This window comes from Crocodylus siamensis, chromosome 4 (genome assembly GCF_052110815.1).
Source record: "Crocodylus siamensis isolate JL-2025a chromosome 4, ASM5211081v1, whole genome shotgun sequence".
Lineage (NCBI taxonomy): Eukaryota > Metazoa > Chordata > Crocodylia > Crocodylidae > Crocodylus > Crocodylus siamensis.
Genome location: NC_143398.1, coordinates 28,443,501 through 28,455,593, shown reverse-complemented (window position 1 = coordinate 28,455,593; position 12,093 = coordinate 28,443,501). Strand labels below are relative to the sequence as shown.

The 12,093-nt window shown below is 45.9% G+C and overlaps 1 protein-coding gene across 5 annotated transcripts in view; it reads right to left on the bottom strand.

The window, feature by feature from the left end:
- The window catches only part of CPNE8 (copine 8), a 204,851-nt gene that overhangs the window by 75,704 nt on the left and 117,054 nt on the right, over positions 1-12,093 (bottom strand). For all 5 annotated transcript variants that reach the window (XM_090042068.1, XM_090042066.1, XM_090042067.1 and 2 more), the window contains one exon: positions 4,740-4,815. In XM_090042068.1, the coding sequence (XP_089898194.1) occupies positions 4,740-4,815 (76 nt within the window). The remainder of the gene's footprint in view (positions 1-4,739; positions 4,816-12,093) is intronic.

Sequence of the window (12,093 nt, the reverse complement as noted above, 5' to 3'; positions counted from 1 at the left end):
TTTTGTTTTTGGTTGGTGTAGCCAATAATGTCACCAGTTAATACAATATGCCTTCTGTCTGGGGCCCCCATGGTGAGTGAGAGAATGAGACTGGGGCTGGGGCTAGAGGCACTGGCCAGCCATGGTGGTGAATGGGACCTGGGGCCGGGAGCAGGATGGAGCCATGGGTGGTGCATCCATGGGCACAAGGAGGGAGAGGGAGGCTCCCCGTTGCTGCATGCACTCCCCAGAGGAGACACTGGGGGGTCATGTGCCCCCCCAGATTTGTGCACTGGGTGGGCATGGGCTGCCTGCTTGGGCTTGGGGCTCTCCACTCTGCTGCCATTGTTTTCCAGGCCCCATGCTGGCTACACAAAACCTGCCTGCCCAGCAGCAGTGGGGGCAGCAAGCTGTACCTCCTGCTACCAGGTAGGCAGGGGACATGCAGGCAACATGGAGCTCCTGGGGCAAAGGGAGCAGAACAGAGAGCCCTGAGCCAACAAAGACGTGCTTTAGTTCAAGTGCCTTGTAACAGGGTGGCCTCCTCATTAGGTCTTTGCTGGCAGCCCTGTTCCTGGGGCAACTGCCAGCTTCTCTTGCCATGCCTTGATGGAAAAATATGAGAGTTATTACTAAGGCAGGATGCTACCCATTGCTTGCCCTGCTGACAAGGGCCTAATACCCGCTCCAAACTCCCCTCAATGGGTCCCTCACATGCCTCACAGATGTTACTCTGGTGTTACTTCTCTGGCCTATGGCCGGCGCAAACTGGGCACAGCTGTAGCTCTTTCTACAGCCCCAGAGGAATATTCACATGCCATCCCCCTCTCACTGGGGTCTCACTCACTCCACTGGCTCTCACCTAGCCTCTGTCATACTGCCCTTGCTCAGGAGCCACTCTCATTCCAACTGGCCTCACCAGGCTTCAGGCTTAGCTACTGCCTGGGCATGGCCCCAGGTCTCTCTTCCAGCCTGAGCTCTGCCTCAGGGCTCCTTAATGAGCTCTGGGCTCCCCATGCTTGTTAGAACACCACCAGGGATGTGAGGCTGGAGTTATAAAGGTGCCCTGGCCTGCTTTTCACCAGGGAGGTAACTGGCCTGGCATTTCCTGGGGGCTCTTGCCACTAGGAGCATCACCAGACCACCCTTCCCCAGCAGGGTGCAGTTTTACATCTTACTCAGGACAAGGGGTCATCTCTTTGCCATAGCTCCTGCCCTTACTTCCTGACTATGGCCAGAGCAGCCTCTCAGCCTAATGTTACCTCCTTTCTCTTGCAGCAAACTGCAGCCCAGCTTATATCCCTGGGTCCAAAATGGCTGCCCTCATCAGGTACCTGGCTGCTGCCTGTTTTCTGCCCTTAAAGTGGCAGGCACCAAAGGTGGCCTGCCACATGCCCCCATCACCATTTTTAAGCGCTGGGACGTTGATCTCCTGGACAAGCTGCCCGTGGCTCTGTCCCACTCCCCACACTGGCCCCAGGTCCTATTCACTGCCTTGGCTGGGCAGTGCCCCCAGCCCTAGCCCCTCTCCTTCCCTCACTGTGGGGACCTCAATCTACTCCCCACCCTTTCCCTCCACAGACTTACCTGTACAATATTGCTGTCCCCACTGCCTGGCTGCATTCCTGTAAATCAGTTATTGGATTGGTATCAGCTGATATGGCTGGTTAATAATTGGCTATCAGTAGCAGCCAAGAAAATTGTTATTGGTGCACCCCTACTATACAGTGAACTCACTAAAAGATACCACAAAAAACCCCTTTTTCTCAACAAGTTATAAGTAACTAAAGAGATGCTGGACAGTAATGCATAAAAATGTTGTTAGCCAAATATAAAACGAACCAGAAAACCAGTTTCCCTTCTGAATATATCCACTCTCTAATGTCAAAGTCAGTAGGAATACTCTGGGAGAAACAGAAATACATTTTCAAATTGCCCATGGAAGTGGATGCAAAAACATTATTTTATTAATGAGGTTTATCAACTTCTCCTAACAGACAACAATTTAAGCGGAATCCATATAGCTCACAGCCAAGTATTTTTGTATAAAACCAACATGTTCTGTGAACGACAAGGAATGACAGTGTTCATTCTGAGAATCTTAATTAATAGAATGCAATATATTGGAAAAATTTGGTCATAAAGACAGGGAAGAAAGATAAACTCCAAAATTAATTTTTGTATGCCATCAGCAAACAATTAAACTTGCCACTGTTGTGATATATGACCACTCAGATGTAAAAAAAATAGGAAGGAAGAAAAGTAAAATATTAACCAGCATACATAGATATGCTGGTCAATATTTTACTTTTCTTCCCATTTTTTCACTCAAGTTCAATTAAATTTGCACAGAAAACAGGATTTATTTAATCCTTAAGAGTTCTAGTTCTATACCCACCTTTACTAACCTAGAATCCATATGAGCAACTGAATGTGGTTAAAACAAACAAACAAACAAACAAACAAACAAACATCTATTGGAATGAATTTAAAACTTCAGCTTTATTATTACAAAACCTTATGGGACTGGGAATAAAGTTCATTAAATAAGATCTTTGTTGCAACACAATAATAAAAATCTCGTACCTGCCATTGGTACTGTTAAAAGCTGGGGTTTGTTATAAGGGGTTATATTGTATTATTCACTCCAAAGGTACCCTCTCAAATACCTAAATTCTCTTTCGTCTTAATTCAATTTGTAGGGCCAAAAGATCCATCCCCCACTGTTTTTCCCTAGTGTCATTTTTGGAAATAATTTATAATTACCTAGCAAATATGATTAAAAATAGACTCTATAAAGAATCAAGAGGAGGCTCTTCTCCCACCTGCACTGCATAGGTTTAAAAAAAGACACCGTAAGTTGTCAAGAGAAAACTCCTATTATAAAAGCAGGTAGGTTTTATGCCCTAGGCAACTGCCAAGATCAGACCTTTCTATACTACCCATTGCTATAAGGAGCCCAGGGAGACTGCTGAGAGTACATCAAGCAGGACTCTGGCTGTAAAAGTAGGTGGCACACATGTGGCTCAGGGACATAATTTTCCTGAATTACTGGGTTGCCTCTTCTATGTCCTTTGTAGCATTACTGCAGCATAAAACTGGACCCTTCTTCACTATTCCTGCATAAAGTAAGAAGACAGCTTCATAAAGCCACCCCTAAAAATCCCACCATTTTTTCCTGTTTGGTCGGGTTTTGTTTAATTGTAAAATCTCAAATGTTGATTAATTTCTCTCTCTCAAAGTTTATCCTTTCCTCTTCTTACTTAAAGGTCCAAGCCTGTTTTGACATCTGTTTGGTAGCATTAGTTATAGGCAGCAAAAAAAATGCTAAAGGTAGTTACCCTCCTTTATTCTTCACATATTATCCAGTAGTAGTTTATAGGAAACTGCCCCCTGCAAATAAAACAACAAAAAACCCACAAACCACCACACTTCTGAGGTCTAAAATTCAGCTTATGGATTGCTCACTTGTCTCCATTATCGCTTTTGATAGTCACTTATTGTGATTCATTATTCATGTTCCATAATTGGCTATTTGTATCATATGATACTGCATCTTCTCCTGAATTAGTGGATAACCCCTCTTTCCAAAAACACTGCCAAAATTTGAATGCAAACACTCATCATGCACATGCATTCAAAACAGATTTCCAAGAACCCTTGTGATCATAAGCAATGTGCTAATTAAAAGCGTCTCATATAAATGTTTGGGAATATACTAACCCATACATAACGAAAAGGACAGACTCTATTATAATGAGTAAAAAGAGACACTGTTGATACTTCAGGACACAAATGGACCTAATGTTTTTGGCTCTTCAATTTGCATAATAAACCCCATACAACACTGTGCTACCTAATGTTACCTCAGAAGGCTACACACCTCTAGACCCCAAAAAGGACTACTAAAAACTTTTCTATGTAAAGTAAGGGTGTCATGAATATTCTTACAATGAACAGCTCAAAAGCCCCTTTTAGATTCTTTGGGCATCTTTACATGTGCTCCTGGGCGGGCGCTTTAATTAGTGCAGGTTTTGGAAGCCACTCTAATTAAAGCACCCATAGCATCTTGTGTGTTCAGCAAGCTTTAGTTCAACAAGCTTTAGTTAAAGTGCCCACACTGGAGGTGTTGGGCATGTGTGTAGGTGCCCTTTGTGCTGAGACCATTTGATGGCCCACAATCAGTAGTGGTTACAGTCTCCACATCAAGTCTAGAAATGATGCCAAGATGTATGCTCTGCCCACTCCTGAAACATACACATCAAATTCCAGAAACCAAGACACCTTTTATATGGTGGTTTCCAAAGTGTTATGGGACATACCAAATCTAGTGTAAAAACTGATATAAAATACTAAATTGAGGTTACAAAGGTCACACTATTTTTAATTAAACTGGGCATTTTAGGGGTGCTTTATTTGCTATGCATACTCATTAAAACTCTTTTGTATTGAAAATAATAATACACAATAACAGAACTATCAAACAAAAGAAAAATAATTCTTGTTAATTTTATCAGAACAGGAATGATGATATTGCCCTTGTGCAAAAAACAATAGCTTTTAAAAACATTTCTGAACCAGTCTTTTTAGCTTCTGTTTTTTGGTGTTTTGGGTTTTTTTTTTTTTTTTTTTATAATAGCATAACTCTGGTTTGATTTTAAAGTTTGCTCAATTTGACAGGACAAAATGGAAACATTAATTCAATTCAAAACATTATATCAGTTTCCTCAAAATAATAAAAAAAAATTCAAAATGGTTACCTCATATACATTGAACTGTGATTGCCCTCTAGACAATTCTCTATAACTTGTTGTGAATTCTCCGATGAAATCATGGCTAGAAGAAAAGTTTTCATATCAATACATGCAGAACAAACTACTTTAAAGGCATAGTTTGTATATTAATGGAAATAAAAAATGGCTGATATATGAATTTACATCTGAGAAAGTAATGATGCTAAACAAAACAACTGTGCAATTCTGCTGATTTAGGGATAAATGCATGTTCATTACTCTTTCTCCCCAAATTATAATTCTGAGGAGATTTGATTGAATCTTTCTGTTCATATTACTTCAACATACAATTAAGGACTAGACTGTAAACCAACTCCAAAGAACCAATTCCAAATAAAGGCGAGAAAAAAACCCCACTCCTATGTTCTGTTAAGATGGTTGTTACACCAAAGGGGTAAAGCCAAGACTCCTCTTATTCCCTGTCCCAGCTTGAGGAGGAAAAACAGTGGCCTCACAGGCTACTCGCAGATATCGAGAAAAACAAAACTAAACAAAACAAAACATCTTTTTACTTTAAACTTGACATGCTCCCATGCCAAGTCCAGCACACACCCAGAAGAGGCAGCGCATCAGTTGCAACTGGCTTTTTTAATATCTGTATAGATTGGGCACTTCAGCGGGGCTTTTTTGGCACTTTCATCTAATAGCTGATTAATGGGCATGGGTGACCTGTAATTTGAAATAGAATTTTTAAAAATCTTATGATTTAGTTACCTATATAACTTATACTTAAAATACTACAATTCCTAATCAGAGTATAAATCAGAATCACAGCAAATTCGGGTTGGAAGGGACCTCAGGAGGTCATCTAGTCCAACCTCCTGATCAAAGCAGGACCATCCCCAACTAGATAATCCCAGTCAGGGCTTTGTCTAACTGAGCCTTAAAAACCTCCAAGGATGGAGAGTCCATAACCTCTCTAGATAACCTGGTTTCAGTGTTTTACTACCCTCCTAGCAACAAAGTTCTTCCTAATATCTAACCTAAATTTCCCCTGATTTAAGTACTTAACTTCCCTTTAAATACTTAAATATAAATTTAGAGAAAGTTTTATATTATGAGAGGAGCAAGGCTAAAGGTTTTTCAATGACAGTGTTTCTAGAATGACTTCCAAGCACCACAAAATACATCAGAAATACACATTCCGCTTTAGTAAAATCCTACCTTTATCAACAAAACAAAAATCAAAAAACACCTACACAACTTTTCATCCTGAGGGGAACTGAGGGGGCAATCTGCTGCCCTGACCCCTTAAGCCTGGGAAGTCTGCTGCTTTCTGGGGGCCCACATCCTGGACATTGTGGCGAGGATCCCTAAGCTCTTCCAGCCCACAGACCACTATCCCATGCTGCTTATTCACGTGGGTGCCAATGACACAGCTCGAAGCGCTCCCAGCTGGGTCATGAGGCGCTACAGGGATTTGGGAGTGGGGCTAAAGGGTCTGGGGGCACAGGTGGTGTTCTCTTCGATCCTCCCAGTCTCAGGGTATGGGCTAAGGAGGCAGAAGAGGATCCAGGTAGTTAACTAAATACTGCAGCGCTGGTGTCATCGGGAACTCTTGGCTTCCATGACCACAGCCTGCTCTTTGGCGAGAGAGGCAGCGAGCTGCTGGGAAGAGATGGCCTCCACCTCTCTCCCCTGGGGAGGAGGCTCTTCTCAGTCAGACTGGCTGACCTGCTCCACCGGGCGTTAAACTAAGCCCGCTGGGGGACGGGGGGACTACCGCCACTGCTGGCCCACTGAGCAACCCTTGCAAAGCCAGCGGGCCAAGGCACTTAAGGGAGCCCACCCTTGCCCCAGCCCTGGTACAATCTGTGGGCAAGGCAAGAGCCCCCAAGGGGACACTTGCCTGCCTGTAAAGCAGGAGAAGCTCGTCATTCTGCTCAATGCAAATAATTATGATGTCATAGGGATAACGGAGAACTGGTGGGACTCCACCCATGACTGGACCTTGGGTATAGATGGCCATACCCTGTACAGGCCACATAGATAAGAGGGGCAGGGGTGTAGCTTCCTAGATTAAGGAAAGCTACGCGTCCCTGCAAGCTGATATTGGCGACCAGGGTGGATGACTGGAGACCCTCTGGGTTAAAATCCATGGGGAACACGGCACAGGGGACACAACGGTGGGAGTCTACTACAGACCTCCCACCCAAAAAGTCTTGAGCTTGACCAGGAGTTCACCCGGGAACTGGCTGAGGCTGCATGCTCCAGGACCATGGTTGTCATGGGTGACTTCAATTGCCCAGACATCTTGTGGGAGGATCACTCAGCAAAATCCGAGTGGTCACAAAGCTTCCTCTCATGCATGGATGACCTCTACCTGACTCAATAAGTCTATGGGCCAACAAGAGGCAAAGCACTGCTCAGCCTGGTACTGGCTACTCGGGATGACCTAATCAGTGACCTAGTGATCGATGGGAAGCTGGGTGACAGCAACCATCAGCTGATCACCTTCACCATCGACCGTAAAGCTGGCAAGTCATGTCAGCAAACTGAAGTCCTTGACTGCAGGAAAGCCAACTTTGACAAACTCAGGAGGCTTGTCAGTCAGGACCTAAGGGACCATGACCCCAGGGAGAGGGGAGTTCAAGAAAAGTGGCTGCTCCTCAAGTGAGCAATCCTCAATGCACAAGCTAATTCTATTCCATCTTGGAGGAAAGGCAGCAAGAGGGCACAGCACCTCCCTGGCTCTCCAGGGACCTAGCAGACCTCCTGAGGCTAAAAAAATAAAAAGGCCTACAAAGGATGAAGGATGGGATTCACCTCCAAGGAGGATTATTCTGCACTGGTCCAGTCTGGTCCTGCAGGGAGCAAACCAGGAAAGCCAAGGCTGCAACTGAACTCCAACTAGCTTTGAGCATTAAGGACAATAAAAAGTCCTTTTTCAAATATGTGGGGAGCCGGAGGAAAAGCAAGGGCAACGCTGGACCCCTGCTGAACCAGATGGGACAACTGATAACTGACGCCCAAGAAAAGGCCAACCTATTAAAAGGGTACTTTGCATTGGTCTTTCATCAGTCACACGGGATGCCCATGCCCGCTATGGGAAGTCTGAGTGAGGGAGATCCCCTGCCCTCCATTAATGCTGACCTCGTGAAGGAACACCTTGAGAAACTAGATATCTTCAAGTCAGCCGGCCCTGACAATCTACACCGCAGGGTACTCAAGGAGCTGGTGAGCATCATAGCCTAGCCCCTGGCACGGGTCTTTGAAAACTCCTGGCACTCTGATGAAGCGTCCGAAGACTGGAAGAAAGCCAATGTGGTGCATATCTTCAAGAAAGGGAGGACAGTGGATCTGGCAAACTATAGGCCCATCAGCCTGACTTCTATCCCCGGGAAGATCTTAGAAAATTTTATTAAAGAGGCCATCCTTAATGGACTGGCCAACGCCAACATCCTAAGGGATAGCCAGCGCAGGTTTGTTGCGGGTAGATCTTGCTCGACCAATCTCATTTCTTTCTATGACCAGGTGACCTATCACTTGGACAAGGGAGAAGAGATTGATGTCATATATCTTGACTTCAAAAATCTGGTATCCCATGATCACCTCTTGGTGAAACTGGCCAATCTGGCGTTGGGTCCACCACGATCTGCTTGCTGGAAAACTGGCTCCGTGGTCAGACCCAGAGGGTAGTAATTGATGGAAGTCACTCATCATGGTGTCCTGTGACCAGTGGGGTCCCCCAAGGTGCTGTCCTTGGACTCATATTGTTCAACATCTTCATTAATGATGTGGACATTGGAGTTGGAAGTGGACTGGCCAAGTTTGCCGATGACACCAAACTTTGGGGCAAAGCATCCACGCCAGAAGATGGGCAGGTGATCCAGGCTGACCTGGACAGGCTCAGCAAATGGGCGGATGAGAACCTGATGGTGTTTAACACCAAAAAATGCAAGGTTCTCCACCTTGGGAAGGAAAACCTGCAGCACCCTTATAGGCTCAGCAGTGCTATGCTGGCTAGCACTACGGAAGAAAGAGACTTGGGGGTCATCATTGACCACAAGATGAACATGAGCCTCCAATGTGACGCTGCGGCTAGTAAAGTGACCAAAACGCTGGCGTGCATCCATAGATGCTTCTGAAGCAAATCCCAGGACATCAATCTCCCCTTGTACTCAGCCTTGGTGAGGCCGCAGCTGGAGTACTGCGTCCAGTTTTGGGCCCCATAATTCAAAAAGGATGTGGAGAAGCTTGAGAGAGTCCAGAGAAGAGCCACGTGCATGATCAGAGGTCAGGAAGACAGACCTTACGACAACAGACTGAGAGCCATGGGGCTCTTCAGCCTGGAAAAGCGCAGACTTAGGGGTGATCTGATGGCCACCTATAAGTTTATCAGGGGTGACCATCAGTATCTGGGGGAACATTTGTTCACCAGATCAACCCAAGGGATGATGAGGTCGAACGGTCATAAACTACTACAAGACTCTTTCAGGCTGGACATAAGTAAGAATTTCTTTACTGTCCGAGCCCTCAAGGTCTGAAACAGCCTGCCACTGGAGGTGGCTCAAGCACCCACATTGAACACCTTCAAGAATAAACTGGATGCTTATCTTGCTGGGATCCTATGACCCCAGCTGACTTCCTGCCCTTTGGGCAGGGGGCTGGACTCGATGATCTCCCGAGGTCCCTTCCAGCCCTAATGTCTATGAATCTGTGAACCTGGAAAATATTATTTAAAGGATCTCCAGCCATTTTACCAGCACCTATAGACTAAATAAGGGGAAAACAGAAGCAGAGGAATAGCACCACAGCATCACATCAGGGCGGCTATGAAGTTCCCAGGCAGCGCTGGCTCCTGTTGTGCTGATCCCAGTGGCACAATCAGCTTCCACTCTGGTAATGGCTGCTTTTGCACTCCCCCACAAAGCTTCTCTCAGTTAGGACTTTGTTACAATTTGTACTTTGAGCTGCTCAAGTGTTGATCAGTGTTAGTGCTAGCTTGAGTTTTGAGCAGTCAAACCCTTCAAGCTAAAAACCTTCTCTGACTTCCCTCACCAGCACAGCTGTAACTTGCCACTGCAGGGCTGGTGAGCAGGACCCTGGCTAGGAGCTACAGGGCTGGTGAACTGGAACAGGCATCTATGTCTGCTCTAGGTGTGGGAGAGATTGGGGGGAAGCGGGCAGGAACATGAAGTGAAGAGGAGGAAACTTAATGGGGTGGGAGTGGGCAATGGGAGTAGGAAAGGAAATGGCAGTGGGGGGATGAGTGGTAAAATGAAGTCAGCTAGCCACTGAAGGATAAAATAAAAAGAAGTAAAAAAATAATAAAAAGAAATAAAAGGGAAGTAATTTAAAGAAGGTTTCATGTTTTAATAAACTGGGATTTGGGATTGGAGTGTGGGGGGTGACAGTTGTGCTTGCTGGTGTGGCTGGGAGGTGGGAATGGTGAGGGAAGGGGCTTTTGGGGTATCTACTGTCCCTGCCCTGTGAAGGAAGTCCCAGCTCACAGGGACTTGATCCAGTCCCCTACATGGTCTATCCCCTCACCCTCACAGAGACTATGCTCTTGGACTCACCTGTGCCCTGACTAGCTGAAATGTGCTCTGCAGCCTGTTTGCAAGAGGTCACACACCTGGGTGAGGGAAGGTTACACACCTGGCTGCAAGAAGGAGAGTTGGGTTGGTGTCAAAACTGCCCTCTGGGCAGTAGAGTTTTGGGGGTAAAAAGTTTTTCCAAATGGTATAGAATGGTGGGAGATGGGACACGGCATTCTGGCCTGCCGAAGGGCAGCAACTTAGGCTACTCATCTGCAGGGAGTGGCCATACATTAATGGAGCATGAACTGGGTAACATGGATTTGCCTGGAGAGCAGATCTGGAGCCCTGGCAAGAGAGGAGGAGGAGCACATTTTACTGGTGGAAGGCCAGGCTTCCCCAAGATCGGGAAGATCAAGACCACTGCTACCAAAAGGAAGCAATGGATGGTGGTACTTGGAGACTCCCTTCTGTGTGGGGTGGAGGCATCCAGCTGTTGGCCTGACCTGTTGTCTCAGGAGGTCTACACGTTGTCCAGACCCTGAATCTGAGATGTCACAGAAAGATTACTGAGACTCATCCAGCTCTCTGACTACTACCCCATGCTGCTTGTGGGCACCAAAGATACCTCAAGAAGGACAGGCAGGGGTGACCATGAGCAGATCAAAAGTGACTACAGGGCTCAGGGTTTTGGTTTCTTCAACCATGGGATGTTGTTCCAAAAAGAAGGATTGCTAGGAAGAGATGGGATCCACCTGACAAAGAAAGGCATCTTTGCAGACAGGGTCGCTAACCTAGTAAAGAAGGCTTAAACTAGGTTCGCTGGAGGATGGAGACCAACGCTCTGAAGTGGGAAAGCGGGTGACCTGGAGGAAGCGCAAGCAAGAGGGGTCAACAGGAGCAGCTCTCTCAGTCTTCCTCAGAAAGTAGGGCAATCACTTAGATACCTCAGATGTCTGTACACAAATGCACAGAGCCAGGGAAAAAAACAGGAAGAACTGGAAGTCCTTGCACAATCCCAGAACTATGACATGATTGGAATAACAGAGACTTCGAATGATTAGAGTACTGTAATGGATGGGTATAAACTGTTCAGGAAGGACAGGCAGGGGAGAGGAGGAGTTGTGCTTGATGTAAAAGAGCCGTATGGCTGTTCAGAGCTCCAGTACAAAACTGGATATAGATCTGTTGAAAGTTTTTGGATTAGGGTCAGAGCAGTAAGTGTGACATCATGGTGGGTGTTTGCTATGGACCACCAGACTTGGAGGATGAGGCTTTCTTCAATTAGTGAAGGTTACCAGATCACAAGCCTTGGGTTCAACTCATGGCAGACTTCAATCACCCTGACATCTGCTGGGAGGGCAATACAGCAGTGCACAGGCAATCTGAGAGGTTTTTGGAGACTGTTAGGGACAACGTTCTGATGCAAGTGTTTGAAAGGTCATCTACGGGCCATGCTATTCTCGATGTGCTGCTCATAAACAGGGAAGAATTTGTAGGGAATGTAGAAATGAACGGCAACTTGAGCAGCAGCAACCATGACATGACTGGGTTCAGGATCATTTGGGAAGAAAGGAAGGAGAGCAGCAGAGTAAGGACCCTAGAGCAGATTTCAGAAAAGCAGACTTCATCTCACTCAGGGAACTGATGGGCATGATCCCCTTGGAGGCCAGTCTGAGAGTAAAAAGGAGTCCAGAAGAGCTGGCTGTACTTTAAAGAAACCTCACTGAGAGTGCAGGAACAAACCATGCAGATGTTCAGGAAGACTAGCAAGTATGGCAGAAAACTAGTCTGGCTTAGCAGGGAACTCTTCAATGAGCTAAAACACAAAAAGGAAGCTT